Source organism: Mercurialis annua, linkage group LG2 (genome assembly GCF_937616625.2).
Source record: "Mercurialis annua linkage group LG2, ddMerAnnu1.2, whole genome shotgun sequence".
NCBI lineage: Eukaryota > Viridiplantae > Streptophyta > Magnoliopsida > Malpighiales > Euphorbiaceae > Mercurialis > Mercurialis annua.
In genome coordinates this window covers 51,795,077-51,810,529 of record NC_065571.1, presented here as the reverse complement: position 1 = coordinate 51,810,529, position 15,453 = coordinate 51,795,077, and the positions used below count along the sequence as shown (strand labels likewise).

Below are 15,453 nucleotides of genomic sequence, written 5' to 3'. Positions count from 1 at the left end.
TTAAAAAGAAGATCTTTAAATCTTGATGTGTTACAGGAATATCAATTGATGTTCTTGAATTAGGTTGTATTTATTTTATTTTATATTCAATTCAAGTTATTGATATTTTTATTTTAGGCTGATCTAGTTGAATAAAGGTTTCATATTTATTAAACACAAGACTATTTGAATAAACAGTTCATCAAAGCAGTCAATTGAATTCGATTTACAAATGAGTGGTCAAGATCTTATTTGCAATTGCAACCCAAGCCATATATGTCAAAATTAAAGCAAAATAAAAAAGAGAGATTACAGTTACAACTTAATCAAAATTTGGAGGCAATTGCAGCATCTGGTCCGATATGGCGGAGGTGAATTTGCTGGGGCGGAAAGTAGTACGTGATACCTAAGTCTTCGAGCATCGTCTTGATAGCAAAAACAAAGTCACTCCTCCGGCCGCTCTTCACAGGCCAATCTTGAAAGTTGATTGTTTGAGAACAGTACACAGCCATTTTTAGTTTGTTCACATTCTCTATTTCTCTCACCACAAATCCATGCCCAGCGTACCAATGTTGGGGATTGTTTTCCAAGTACCTATAGGCAAATAAAAAAACCCATCAAATTGAAAATAAATATTCAATTTAAACTATCACTATGTTTATTTAAGAAGTTTTAAGTTTTAGGAAAAAAACCTAAATTTTTGTGATTTTTATCCATTCTAACCAAATTTTATTTTCATTCCGTCCCTTCAACTTAGTATAAAAATTAGAAAAATTCAAATTCATAATTAGTTAAATTTTTTAGGTAAGTTTACATCTTAATTTTATTGTAGTCTTGATAGTCAAATGTGTAAATTGATTTAAAATTAACGCGATACAATTTTTTTTGGTCAAAACTATAAATCTGAATTTTTTTTCTTTTACCAGAGTTAAAGAAGTAAACCGAGTATTGTCTACAGATTGCTAGTTAGCATTAGTGATAATAGATAGAGTGCTTACTGCTTAATTTTATCTTTAAGTAATCCAATCTTCTCCATAGAAGTTGCAAAATCAATTGAGAATTCAATAGCTTCTCCCATGTCAGGACTTCTATAAAAATTGGAGATCGGCTTGGTCGCCAAAATAGCATTCGGATAGTACACCTTTTCATTATCAAGCTTCAAGAAAACCGTCGTTAAAATGTTCATCTCCTCGACCAATAACTGTCAGATTCCAAATCAAATAGGATTTATCAAGGTACGTAAAATCTCAATCTGAAAAATTAAATCAACTTAAACAATTAAAAAATAAAATGACGAGTAGAAGGAACATACGATCATGCCATCGACAACGCAACGATCACCGACGTCAAATGGATGCGCCACGAAAACAAACATAAGAGCTTCAAATACAGTTGTACATGTTTTCTTCATCATAAAGGCAACTACTAGGATATTTGTTGCGACGGCCCAAATGAATTTTGTGCTTGCAACTTCAAGTAGGAGAACCCAAATAAAAATCGTCACTATTATAATAACTCCCCACACAACTTTGTTTAGTTGTTTCACTGCAGTCTTGGTATCACATAAAGCATGTGCAAGTGCTTTCCGACCGTTGTAAACCTTAATCTGAGAAAATAATTACAAAATCATTTTAAGGGTATTTATATATAAACTTCCGACTTTTAATAATTGTAGCGATTTAAAGACATCATATAAAACGCAAAAGATAAGATTTTATATACAAATAATCCTTTTTTTTATTTGAACTCAGTTCATAATATTTGATTAGGACGAGATAAAATTTCAATTTCATATAAAGATATTTGCCATTAATTAACAAAATGAAATGGTGTATTTCTTACGTGGATGCTGAGTTGTCTTCCCACATACAACTCTGGCAGCCACTTCAGCTAAAATCATCAGTGCTAGGAATTGAAAAAAATTACGGTAAATGAAATTGTCAACTCAAAAATAACATGATTAATTGCATTTTCATAAGAGGATCGTGAATTTATTTTAATTAAAACCCAGTTCATAATAGGGAAAATGAACTTATCTATTCATAATTTAAGCTTGTTTATCAAATATAGCATAATTTTTAAATTTTTTAGTCTGCTCTATCATTTTTTTAATATTTGTCGAATATATCAACAACTTGTTTGAAGATGACAAGGTGTAATGTTATAGTCCAATTAGGCTAATGTTATACACATAGACGTATAACATTGCGCCACGTCTGCTCCAAACGAATCATAAGTATATCTAATAAAATCGAAAAAATAATATATGAAACTGACAAAATTAGAATATATTTGACAAATTGATTAAAGTTACAGGTAAGAAAAATGGAATTATAATTACCACCCAATTTGTGAGAGATTTTCTGTCAATTTGTCCATTCTCAGGCGGTTCAAACAGTGGGAAAACAAGATCCACCTCTTCCCTAATCATAAACCTCATTAAGTCCTCTTCATTAAAGTACCTATTCAAAAACAACACAAGCAGCTTTCATAAGAAAATCAAACAGATAATTATTATAGAAATACTGATCGATAACTATTTTGTAACTTTTTATAATTTTATAAAGGTAACCATTTTATAAAATGATTACAGTTCGATGACCTCAAAAATATTTAACCCAAATAATTAATTTACTTACTTCGAATCAGGCTTAGCAACATTCTTGAAAATATGATACGCAGCGGCAATGGCCTGCATCTCGTTGTGAATCTCATTATCATCACTTTGCATACATGTTCCATTAACACTCTCGTCCAATACATTAGAAAGTGTAGACAGTCCTGAATTGGTGATTGCATCTACCAAAGTTTTCATGGTACCAGCCGAAACTTTTTCTTGCTTCATCGTATAAATTCTCTCCATATCAATCACTTTTGTCTCCTTTTTCTTACTCTTTTTCGTATTCCTGAAACTGACTTGACCCATGCTAACCGATTTTCCAATTTTCTCAGCCTCCTCTATCAGAGGAGGCCCTGAAAGTGTCTGCAGAACATACTGATGAAAGATTGATTCTTGAATTCTGTCGAAGAACGTGTTTACGTGAAAACTACAGGCTAAAATCTTTAATAATAAAGTCTTGATCATCCACAAAAATGATCCGATAAGAAGCGCGGCCAGAGTCCAAGTTATGCCGTGCAGAATTCTTCTAGCTTTTTTGGAGCGCTTCATGTCACAATCAAATAAAAGGACCCAAGTAAGAAGAACCAAACCGATCCATACGAACACTTGAACACTCTTTTTCAATCCGTAAACGAAATACAGAACCTTTTTTCGCAGTAAATAATTCCTCTCGATCAAGAAAACAATAATATTCATAAACCAAGTAGTAACCATGATTCCTGAGAAAATTACCTGAGCAAGAACACACCATTTCCAAAACTCCAAGCCCCAGATCTTACATTTCTCGAATTTCTCAGCTGTAAAGCTTGCAATCAAGAAACTCAAAAGGCAAAGAAATATAAGCCACTGCATAACAGCTTTAAAACCTAATTTCTTGTTCTTTTCTTTTAAAATTTGAACTTTCTTGACAACATCCTCCACGTCGTCATCATCCTCGTCATCTACACGTCCGGACAGACCTCCTGCGTTGTGGGGAGCGATGGAGTTTGTCCGAATAACAGAATGACCGGACTTGCTATAATATGATCCTCTACTTAACGACTTCCTGAAAGATGGGTTTCTAGAAATATGTTCTTCAATATTAGCTAAATTATCATCTTCCAGTACGGAAGCATCCACAAGAAGTGGCTGTTCTCCAAATCTTGATTTTGGTTTTGAAATCATTGACCTTGCCAGAGTTCTTCTTCTAGTCAGAATATTTTCATCAGAAAATGGGATTTTTGGAGGCTTACCAGGGCTCGGCCTTGGGCTCATTTTCGCTAACCCAGAAGCCGAGTCATGTAATTCTTCGTCGTCCGGGACTGTTATCAGCAGTTCTCTATTCGCTGTTCTCCTCACTGTCGCGCTTCTTTCGCCGCCTAAAGAATCAATCTGTGGGATTTTCGGGGGCTTACCGGGACTCGGTAAACACCTAGGACTCATTTTTGCTACACCAGTAGCTGAATCCTTTAGATCTTCATTTCTTGGAACTGTTATTAGCAGTTCTTTATTCTCTGTTCTATTCTCCGCCATGTTTCTTTATTCCCCTGAGGAAAATCAAGAATCAATATGTAACTCCAGAACTAGAACATAAACTCACGACTTAGCAGAATTTTTCGTACAAGCGCGCGCTCTCTCCAATTATTAAAAACAAAAACAGCAAAAACTCAGTGATGGTTTACTAATCGAGAAGATTAGAGAAATAAAACTTAAAAAAGATCGAATTATTGTTACCTGAAACAAGAAATTAATGTCTATATATAAACAGTTGGTGGTACTGGTTTTGTTATATGTGGGTAAAAGTATGTATATATAGAGATGGTGTTAGAGTGAGACGTAAATAATATTCACATGGTGTCCATAATAAAATAAACAGGATTAGTTAGAAGAGCCATTTTGTTTTTTTCTTGAAGAAGATGGGTAGATGGTGCAGAGAGTATCTTTTTAGGGTATGAACAGCTAGCTGTGACTTAAAATGGCGTGCCAGTAAATTTTGGTAGCTAAAACCAGGAAGACTTGTTCAGAGATCTATGAATCCTTTCATGAATTTGTATTTTGCTTGAGCGGGCTTTTCAGGATCAAGAAAGAATACCTATACTTCGATCCACAGTCGGAGTCTTCATCTGTATTGCCAGAAAATGAGCCAAGAACTCATAACGGTACTTTTGAGGACTCTATATTCAACTCTAAGATTTTTTGAAATTTTTTAGTTTGCATGTCAAAGATTTTTTTTGATTTGATTAAAATCCTTGAACTAAAAAAAGGGTGAAGATTTTTCAATATTTTTTTTTGATATTGTTTTTTAATATATATTTGGTTTGGATGCTTGTTGATAATAAATTTATCTTTCAGATTTCTCCTGAATATATGTTTAAAAAGTACGAAGTTTCAACAAATCGAACAGTTTATTAGTTTAGTCAAATCAAATCAACATTAAAGTCCTCGTACCAATGTAACCTTATTTATCGTTATGCGTCAAAGTGGCATTTAGCAGTTTCTCGGCTTAATTCTTCTCATTTCGATTAATTATTTGCTTGTATCTTTTGTTGTTTTCTAACTATTGTTATATTAGCTAGAGTGAAAGATCATATATTTATAATTTGTTATATGATTTTCATATTGTATTTTAATTCTCTTTAAAGATTTCCATCTCTGTAGAAAAAATTAAAAATAAAATAAAAGATATTAAAGTAAATTTGTTAAAAATATAAAATTACGCATTTAAATTTTATAAAATCGATTAAAAGGTCCGTATTATTGGATGTCTTTTTGAACCGATTAAAAGTTATCGGATGTATTTTTGAACCGGTGTTTATATTAATGCAGTTGAACTAAATTGAACATAGTGATTTGGAGTATATTAACATAAAAGATAATACCCATCACGGGTTGGCTCAATTAGTTATAAGTGTGGACCTTAAAGAACCTACATTCGAATTTCATATTTCATAAAATGAGATTTATTGGAAATATTTGTGATGAGTTGTTAAAAGGTCCGTATTAAATTAAACGTCTGGGGGGTGAGATGCTGACACTAGTCTCCCCGAGGGTTTACCCAGATGGTCGGGCTCCGCCGGGAATTCCATCTTCACAAAAAAAAAACATAAAAGATAATAAAATTTAATACTAAATGTTTATAAGGTTAATTCAATAAACAATTATGACCTCTGCACGAAATTTCATTTTAATCACGACTTTTAAATGTTGGTATTGAAAGTAGACCTGTTCATGAACTTGGGTGCCCGGCCCGTCCGTCCAGGCCCATCCTCTTAGGACCGGGATTGAACATCAATTTTTGGTCCCAAGTCCGGCCCGAGCCCGAGCCTGATTTTTATGGGCGGGTGTTGAGCAAAAAGCATAACTTGTAATAATCCGGAAGTCGGAATCGATCCCACGAGAAGTGAATCTAGAGCGATTGATGAGAATGAACTTTAATTGCGATTCAATTCGTTTAGCATAATAGACAATTGGAATTTGAATTCAAGTATCAATTTGACAATAGCAATTAACTAAAACAAAACTTTCAATTAACAATTAATCAACAATTCTAGAAGACTAAAGCGCTTAAACAATTACGGATAACTCAATTAATAAAGGGGTTTGGAGGTCGAAACTACGCTTAGGTCATGCAATCAATAGTTCGGGTCTAGGGCTTCAACAAGTGAACCGAGCGTTCCTAAAGCATAACTCCCGCTCTCTCGAGCCTCAAGGAGTTATAAAATCACAAACAAGCCAACTAACCAAGCCTAATCCACTCTCGTGGCATTAAACACGATTAACAAGCCAGCGATTAACAATCCACTCTAAGGTTTCCTAATTTTTAACCCACTCTCATGGTGTCATTAATTAGGATCCTAATTGATCTATCCAATTAATTAACCTTCTCTCAAAGTGTTAACCAACCTAGAATCATGCTTTAGGTAGCTAATCTAAAACAAGCATTAGGGAAATCAATTAGAACACAACAATAAGCCCAAACCCTAACCCAAATCATACATTTCTAAACTTCATTTCAACCCCCAAACAAAGGGGTTTTAGCCAACCATGGCTAAAACAACAAACATCAAGCAAATAGAATAATAAATCATTGAGAGATAGATCTAATTACCTTTGTAGAAACCCAAGCCAATAACATTCAATAAGATAATACTTCAATAATAAAATGAGAATAAATCTTCAATAGAAAAAGCTTAAGTATTCAACAATGGAGGAAAATATGAAAATCTGGAAATTCTATTGAAGAAGGCAAGGACTAAACTTAGGGATTTCTAAAATTAGGAGAAGATTCAAAAGTACACTAATAGAATAAAGTCTAGGGAAATCTTACATACCTAAAATAGAGATAAGGCCCCTTATATAGTACTTACAAAAGAAGGAAAAAGACAAACAATCATTTAACATGTGTTGGGCCCAAAATAGCAAATTAATAAAGCCTTGTTGTATCTTGAAATAAGATTTCTCCATTCCAGCAAGCCCAAGCTCGAATAGAGCTCCTTGGGCTAAATGAGGAGCCCGATTTGAGCTGCCATTTTCTGCTCCGGATCTCGATCTTCAAACCTTCACAACTCGGTGTAGAAATGTCCGATTGAGTCGATTCTTGAACCGTTGGAAAGCTTAGGACGTCTACTTTAACTTTCATGAAGATCACGAGTTCATTTGAGGCTTCTAGCTAGTCCAAATTGGTCAATTAGTGCCCAGGGGTCAGCTTTTCAGATTTGCAAATGAGCTTCCGCATCGCTTTTGTCGTCTTTCCCAACTTTTGCACCAAAATGCTTCCGCAATGCTCCTAAGTACCTGAAATACTAAAACACGTAATAAGGCATTCGAAATACCATAAAACCGTGATAAAACGTTAATAAAGCATGCGGAAACGACACTAAAGATAGGAGTAAAATACTCCTATCAAACCTCCTCACACTAAATCTTTGCTTGTCCCCAAGCAAGAAATGAACTTAGGCAAATCAAACGGTAACTAATCATGGCGATCTCGAACAAGTATCAACAAATGAACTCCTATTCAACAATGGCTTAAATGATATTGTCTAAAGTCAACAACCTTTAATGATGCACACAAGAGATGAATGCACTTTTAATGACAAAATGTGATGACAATTAGACTACACTTGCATTGGCTTAAGGTTCTTGTTGAACAAATCAAGTCATTAAGGTCATCTAAGGGACATGCACTACTTGGTCAAGTGATAAGAGGGCAATCAAGGCATAGCAAACATAGGCATCAATTAAAAGCATATTAATTCTCACAAGATTCACTCTAACACACAAGTGTTTGGGGTGCACACAATTAAGCTCAAGAAAAATGCTAATTCACCATAGGCTTGCTTTTAGTCCGATTCTCCCCTACTTAGTTCGGTAATCAATTGCTATCATATGGTCTTTTGAATGGGTTGTAACTTGGCTAGGGGTTAGGGGGGTAGATAAAGAAGGATAATTTGGCTACAAAAATTTGACTTGATAACTAGATATTTGTTCACATTTATTTGTCTAACTTGGAATTTTCTTGCACATTAGAACTTCATCTTGATTTTCATGCCTTTTATTCAACTTTTCTTTTTACTCTTTTTTTTTCTTTTTATTTTTCTCGATCTTTCTTTATTCTTTCTTTCTTTTGCTTTTCTTTCTTTTCTTTAGGCACATAATTAATTCTTTGCTCATGCTTTTCCTATTCTTCAAGTTAGACAAATGTCTTAATAGTTAAGAGTCATTCAAGTCAATTTTTGGGGTATTTTCAAAGGGGTAATTTGTTGAAGGGATGGTGTGTTAACATGTGTTATAATTTGAAAGAAATGGTTTAAGGCTCAAAGGGGTGACCTAGTGGTAAGGGTAGGCTTTTTAAGTGGTCTTAAACAAATGGTGATCCTAATGCCATAATCACTTAGCAATCGACACTCAACTATATAGTCTTAAATGGACACCAAGCAAGTTCTAGGAATATAGCTACACAACACACAAGAATTATAATCAAGGCTCAACATTTTAGAAAAGAATGTGGTGTTATGCACTAATTTAATTCCTATGTTCTCATGCCAATCATGCCCAATTTTATTCACAAATGACCCAAAATATTCAAAAATTTGCACATCATGCATCCATATCCCAAAACAACTATCATGCTCACAATTGTTTTCACCAAAGAACATTTTCACCAAATTTCCATCAAAATTTGTCACATAAAAGTATTTTCATCAATCAATCATCCTTGGAAGTTGCTTAAATTAGACAAAAACACATTCATGCCATTAAAGATCGGGAGATGTCACAAGTTGATAAATTTCCAAATTCCGCCACAATCACAAACATACAAAACATTCAATAACATGCTTAGAACAAAGATTTAGTGGAGGTGACTCAATAACTAGACTACTAACACAAACTAAAACAACAAAGTAAAATAAAACACACTAAAGCATAAAACAAGATAAATTTCAACTAACGACATGCAATTGACTAACCCTCCTCACACTATTTCGAACTTAGTCCCTAAGTAAGAAATATAAAGCAAAATTGTATGAGTTGAGTTAGAGAAATGCAAATCTTGTTTTAGTCGAATTCCGGTGGTTCGGGCGATGGAGTTGGAGATGGATAAGCCGGCGCCCCCGGGGCATTGAAATAGTCACGTAATTTTTCCTCGTGGCGCCTTTGTCGATCATGAAGCCTCGTCATGCGATATTCCATACGTGCCCACATCTTGCGTTGATCCTCCATGAATCGGAGTTGGGCGGCTTCAAAGTCATTCCTTGTATCCACATTAGGAGCGGGAGGCTCCCATTGCACGCCCTCCGGTATTTCTCCTCCTTCGGCGCTTGTTCCGGCCGCATTTTTGTCTTTCCGTCGCACCGGCTCTTTAGGTCGCCTCGGCTCTACTTCTTGTCTTGGTGATGCGCGCAACCTATGCGGAATTGGCTGGCCGGGATGTGCTTCCACCCAATTATCATGCTTGTACTTTCCCACAACTCTTTCCTTCCGCACATACCCTCCGATGCTCAAGTGATCCATGTCTATCATTCGTGGCGGTTGAATTTGATACTTGCTTTCATCAAACTCCGGATCTTTTCGTGCCAAAAACAACACCAACCATCCAAATCCTTTCTTCTTTTGAGCTTTAGGCTCCTCTTGAAGCAACTTTATCAACCGATACGCCAAATGCACTTGCTTCTCTCGTTCCGTTGGGTGATTCAAAGCTTGCAAAAGGAACAAATCCGACCGTGCTACTTTGTGATGCTCATGGCGTCCATAGAAGGTGTAGCCGTACCACTTAAGCAAGATTATGGTGGCAATATCCCGAACCTCTTTCAACTTGGAAAAGTGTGAGTCGTAGCTTGGTTTCCCCGATGCCTTGTTCCATATCACGTTTGCATCAAAATCACCCTTATGCGACAATTCTTTCATCCCTAAGTCGGTTAACCCAAAATCTTGATACAAGTTGATCATGGAATATTCCCGCTCCTTGTCGTCCAACCGAAAGGTAATAGAAGTGTCGGTGGTGGACTCAATTGTAGTGAAGAATTTATATGTGAGTGCTTCACATTGCTCATGCGGTATCCTTATCAACTTATCAAGAAAAAGGAATTGAATGAGATCATCCAACTTCTCATGAATGCCCAATTTTTCCATAGTCATCCAACAAATTTCATACGCATCGGTGACACCAAATTCCTTAAGCTTCTCAAAGCGTTCACCCTCACTAACCGAGCGGATTTCGAAGGGTGCCTTGTATTTCCGTGAGAGAGCCCCGAAATTGGTTGTTTTCTTCGATGAACGGATAGGTTGTGGTGGTAGTTCAACTTGAAATTCTTGCTCACTAGGAGGTATGGATTTTTGCTTGGAGGCTCGGCTTGCTCTTGTATTCCGAGACATTGTAGAGGAGGGAAAAGGGTGTTTAGAAGTGTGTTTAGTTTTGAGTTTGGCTTGAGAATGGTGGAGATAGAGCTTGGAAAATTTTTGCTAGAAGAAAGAGAATGGAGGTCTTGGCTATGGAGTTTTTGATAATTGGGGAAAAGAATTTGGAGAAGAAGAAGTGTTGGAGCTCTTTTTGGGGTAAGATTTGAAAAATAGGAGAAGAGGGGTGGAGATCTTGCCATGTCATGAATCTTTGTGAAATGTTTTTTCTAATTTGAAGGCCAAGATTTAAACACCTCATCAATCCATGAGCCTTAAAACACCAACCAATAGGAACATTTCAAAGCCAAGAAGGAAAAAAAATCACCCCCCTTTTAATAAGTTGTAGCTCGAATCGAGCTACACCCCATTAATGTGTAGCTCGAATCGAGCTACACTTCCTTCAAAGGGAGCTCGAATCGAGCTACACAAATCTGTTGTGTAGCTCGATTCGAGCTCCCTTATATAAGGGGAGTTCGATTCGAGCTCCCTTATACAGGGGGAGTTCGATTCTTTTCCGCTTTTTCTTCTTACCTACACATTCAAAATCAAACACACCGGCGTTATCTTGAACAAAAAAAGACATAAAATCAACAACAAAAAAAACAACATCTAGACAATCTAAAGAAGGTAAAACAACAACCAAAAACATTAAATCGAACCTCTTGGGAATGCCTCCCAAGTGCGCTTGTTTAAAGTCGAAAGCTCGACCGTCTCACGGTGGATTCATGTAGGAGTTGTGAAAGATATCTCATCTTCCACCCGATTCGTCAAGGGTCCAAGATATGGTTTGCACCGGTGGCCATTAACCTTGAAAGTTTCACCCTTAGAATTCTCCAATTCCATCGCACCGTGATTCGCCACATTCCGGATTTTGAATGGGCCACTCCAACGAGATTTCAATTTACCCGGAAACAACCGCAAGCGTGAATTGTAAAGAAGTACAAACGAACCAACCTCTAAGACCTTTGGGGAGATGTGAGCATCATGCCATCGCTTCGTTTTCTCCTTGTAGAGCTTGGCATTCTCATAAGCCATGAAGCGAAATTCATCTAACTCATTCAATTGAAGTAACCGCTTCTCTCCCGCCTTCTTGAAGTCAAAGTTCAAATTCTTAATAGCCCAATACGCTCTATGCTCAAGCTCTAGAGGAAGATGACACGCCTTCCCATAGACAATACGGAACGGAGACATCCCAAGTGGAGTTTTGTAGGCCGTCCTATACGCCCACAATGCATCATCCAATTTCAAAGACCAATCTTTCCGGGATCCATTCACCGTCTTCTCTAGAATTCTTTTCAATTCACGGTTCGAAACCTCAACTTGGCCACTCGTTTGGGGGTGATAAGGTGTGGCGACCCGGTGATGCACATTGTACTTCCTCATAAGAGCTTGAAATTGCCGATTGCAAAAATGCGAACCACCGTCACTTATAATCACTCTAGGAGTCCCAAACCGATTCACTAGCCGCTTAAGAAAACTCAACACCACCTTAGCATCATTAGTGGGCAAAGCCTCCGCTTCTACCCATTTTGAGACATAATCCACACATACCAAAATGTATTGGTTTTTGAATGAAACCGGAAAAGGCCCCATGAAATCTATACCCCATACATCAAATATCTCCACTTCTTGAACCGAAGTCAAAGGCATCTCGTCTCTTTTTGAGATGTTGCCTACACGTTGGCACCGATCACAATGGTCAACAAACTCTTTAGCATCACGAAATAAAGTTGGCCAAAAGAACCCGCTCTCAAGCACTCTAGCGGCGGTTCTAGCCGAACCATAATGTCCGGTCTCATGACATGAACTCAAAATGGGCATCATTTCCCCCAAGGACACACATCGTCTCAACATTCCATCACCACATATTTTAAACAAGAAAGGTTCATCCCACAAGTACCTTTTAACATCGGATAAGAACTTCTTCCTTTTGTGGGATGTCAAGTCCGGAGGCATGACTCCCGATGAGAGGTAATTTGCAAAATCGGCATACCATGGTGTCTCCACTTCCCGAATCATCATAAGCGTTTCGTCCGGAAACCGCTCATTAATCTCCACACCAATAGGGATTGGTTCCGGAATTTCAAATCTCGAAAGGTGGTCCGCTACCACATTCTCCGTACCTTTCTTGTCTCGGATTTCTATATCGAACTCTTGCATTAGAAGGATCCATCGAATAAGCCTAGGCTTTGCGTCTTGTTTAGTGAAAAGGTATCTCAAAGCGGCATGATCGGTATAGATGATGGACTTTGATCCAAGCAAGTATTGCCGGAACTTGTCCAAGGCAAACACTACCGCCAACATCTCCTTTTCGGTAGTGGTGTAGTTGAGTTGCGCGCCCGCCATAGTCCGACTAGCATAATAGATCACATGCACCCGCTTATCTTTTCTTTGCCCCAACACGCAACCCAATCCGGAGATGATATAATGGGAGCGGTCACAAGTGCCTCCTTTAGCTTCTCAAAAGCATCTTGACATTCCCTTGTGAAGTCAAACGGCGCATCTTTTACTAGCAAACTTGTCAACGGTCGTGCAATAGACGAAAAATCCTTAGTGAATCGCCGGTAAAAACCCGCGTGGCCCAAAAATGCCCGAACTCCTTTGACCGTAGTCGGAGCGACTAATTTTTCAATAACCGCCGTCTTTGCCCTATCCACTTCAATTCCCGCCGTCTTTGCCCTATCCACTTCAATTCCCGCTTCTGATATCCTATGCCCGAGTACAATGCCTTCATCCACCATGAAGTGGCACTTTTCCCAATTTAGCACTAAATTTGTCTCCACACATCGTGCTAAAACCCGCCTTAGATTCGCTAAACAACCATCGAACGAATCGCCAAACACGGAGAAGTCATCCATGAACACCTCCATAATATCTTCAATCATATCGTTGAAGATTGAGGTCATACATCTTTGAAATGTGGCGGGTGCGTTGCATAGTCCGAAGGGCATTCGCCGGTATGCAAAGGTACCGTAGGGGCATGTGAAGGTCGTCTTCTCTTGATCTTCCGGGAGGATTAATATTTGATTGTAACCCGAGTACCCATCAAGGAAACAATAAAACTTGTGTCCCGCTACCCTTTCTAACATTTGATCGATAAATGGTAGCGGAAAGTGATCTTTTCGGGTTACCTCATTGAGCTTCCGATAATCGATGCATACTCGCCAACCGGTTACCGTCCTTGTGGAGATTTGCTCTCCTTTTTCACTCTCCACCATTGTCATACCGCCCTTTTTAGGAACACATTGAATGGGACTAACCCACTCACTATCCGAAATCGGATAGATTATTCCGGCGTCGAGGAGCTTGACGATCTCTTTGTGCACTACCTCCTTCATATTCGGATTTAATCTTCGTTGCCTTTGAGCCGACTTCTTTGACTCGTCTTCGAGATTAATCTTATGCATCACAATTTGAGGACTTATTCCTCGAATGTCGGAGATTTGCCAACCCATTGCTAACATGTGCTCTTTCACTACTTGCACAACCTTCCTTTCTTGATCCTTAGAGAGCTTGTTTGAGATGATTATCGGCAAGGTCTCATTTTCCCCAATAAAAGTATACCGGAGGTGTGGCGGAAGCGGCTTCATTTCAACCTTCGGGGGCAACTCCGAAGATGGTGGAGTCACACCATTGCTCTTGTTTAAACTTTCCGGCTTCGGTTCATCCTCTCTAGTATATTCATCATCCCCCGACTCGGAATGAAACGAAACTTGAGAGATTTGTTGAGGACAAATTTCTACCCTCTTTGCTTCGTTCAACAATTGCACATTCTCCCGGAGTTGCTCTTCCACAATCTCATCAATCACATCAATCCTCATGCAATCCTCCTCCTCGATGGTACCCCGCATGACTTTCTTCATATCAAACTCAACCGATTCCTCGTCAATCCGCAAGGTCAATTTGCCACCATGCACATCAATTAAAGCCCTTCCGGTGTTCATGAAGGGTCGCCCCAAAATCATTGGGCACTCCTTATCAACCGCATAGTCCAATATAACAAAATCAACGGGGAAGATAAATTTATCTACCTTGACAAGCACATCCTCAACAATCCCAAACGGCTTTTTTAACGAATGATCCGCTAGTTGGAGTACCATCGAGGTGCTTTTCACGGTTTGATCTCCACAAAGCGTCCTGAAAAGAGTTAAAGGCATAAGATTGATGCTAGCACCTAGATCACATAAGCAATTAATGGAACTCATGTTTCCTATAGTGCAAGGTATAGAGAAACTCCCTGGGTCCTTCAACTTAGCCGATAGATCATTCAAGATGATTGAGCTACACACTTCCGGAATAGGAACCGTTGCACCGCTATCCCAACTCCGTTTGTTGGTAATAATGTCCTTCAAGAACTTGGCATATTGCGGCATCTCCCGGAGTGCATCCGCCAAGCTAAGATTGATTTGCAATTTCTTGAAAATCTCAAGGAACTTATGAAACTTTTCGTTCCCTTGAGCTTTCCTTAACCGGCTTGGGAACGGAACCGGTGGTACAAACGACGATGGCGGTGGTGGTCTCACATAAGACTCTTCAACCTCAATAACCACTTCCTCACAATCCCTTGGTAACTCTTGACTTGAGCTTGCTATATCAACAACAACTTGAGGCTCATCCTCCTCAACAACTTGTTTCTTTCCATTGGCTTTCTCAAGATTTCTCCCGCTTCGAAGCTCTACCGCCTTAACATGCTCTCTAGGGTTGTTCTCCGTAGTAGATGGCAACCCTCCTTGAGGTCTTCCTTGAAGCGAAATGGCCATTTGAGAAATTTGAGTTTCCAAATGATGGATAGTAGAAGCTTGATTCTTCTCCCTTTGCTCCATTTTTTCTAGCTTCTCTAGTACCTTAGAAAGCACATTTCCCTCATCCGTATTCTTTTGTGGTTGGAATCCCGGAGGGTGTTGAGGTCTACCACCATAGTTGTTTCCTTGCCCTTGTTGGTTGTGATAAGGACCTTGATAAGGACCTTGTTGTTG

General features: G+C 38.3%; 1 protein-coding gene across 1 annotated transcript; it reads right to left on the bottom strand.

Annotated features, from left to right (window-relative positions):
• Window positions 1-127: 127 nt before the first annotated feature.
• Window positions 128-4,737, bottom strand: LOC130014648 (mechanosensitive ion channel protein 10-like). The gene is made up of 6 exons (XM_056104463.1): window positions 4,313-4,737; window positions 2,619-4,125; window positions 2,321-2,441; window positions 1,292-1,585; window positions 978-1,180; window positions 128-573 (listed from the first exon to the last, which is right to left on the bottom strand). Exons 2-6 carry the CDS (start codon window positions 4,109-4,111, stop codon window positions 306-308), a joined length of 2,379 nt encoding a protein of 792 aa, XP_055960438.1. The 5' UTR covers window positions 4,112-4,125; window positions 4,313-4,737; the 3' UTR covers window positions 128-305.
• Between the last annotated feature and the right edge of the window lie 10,716 nt (window positions 4,738-15,453).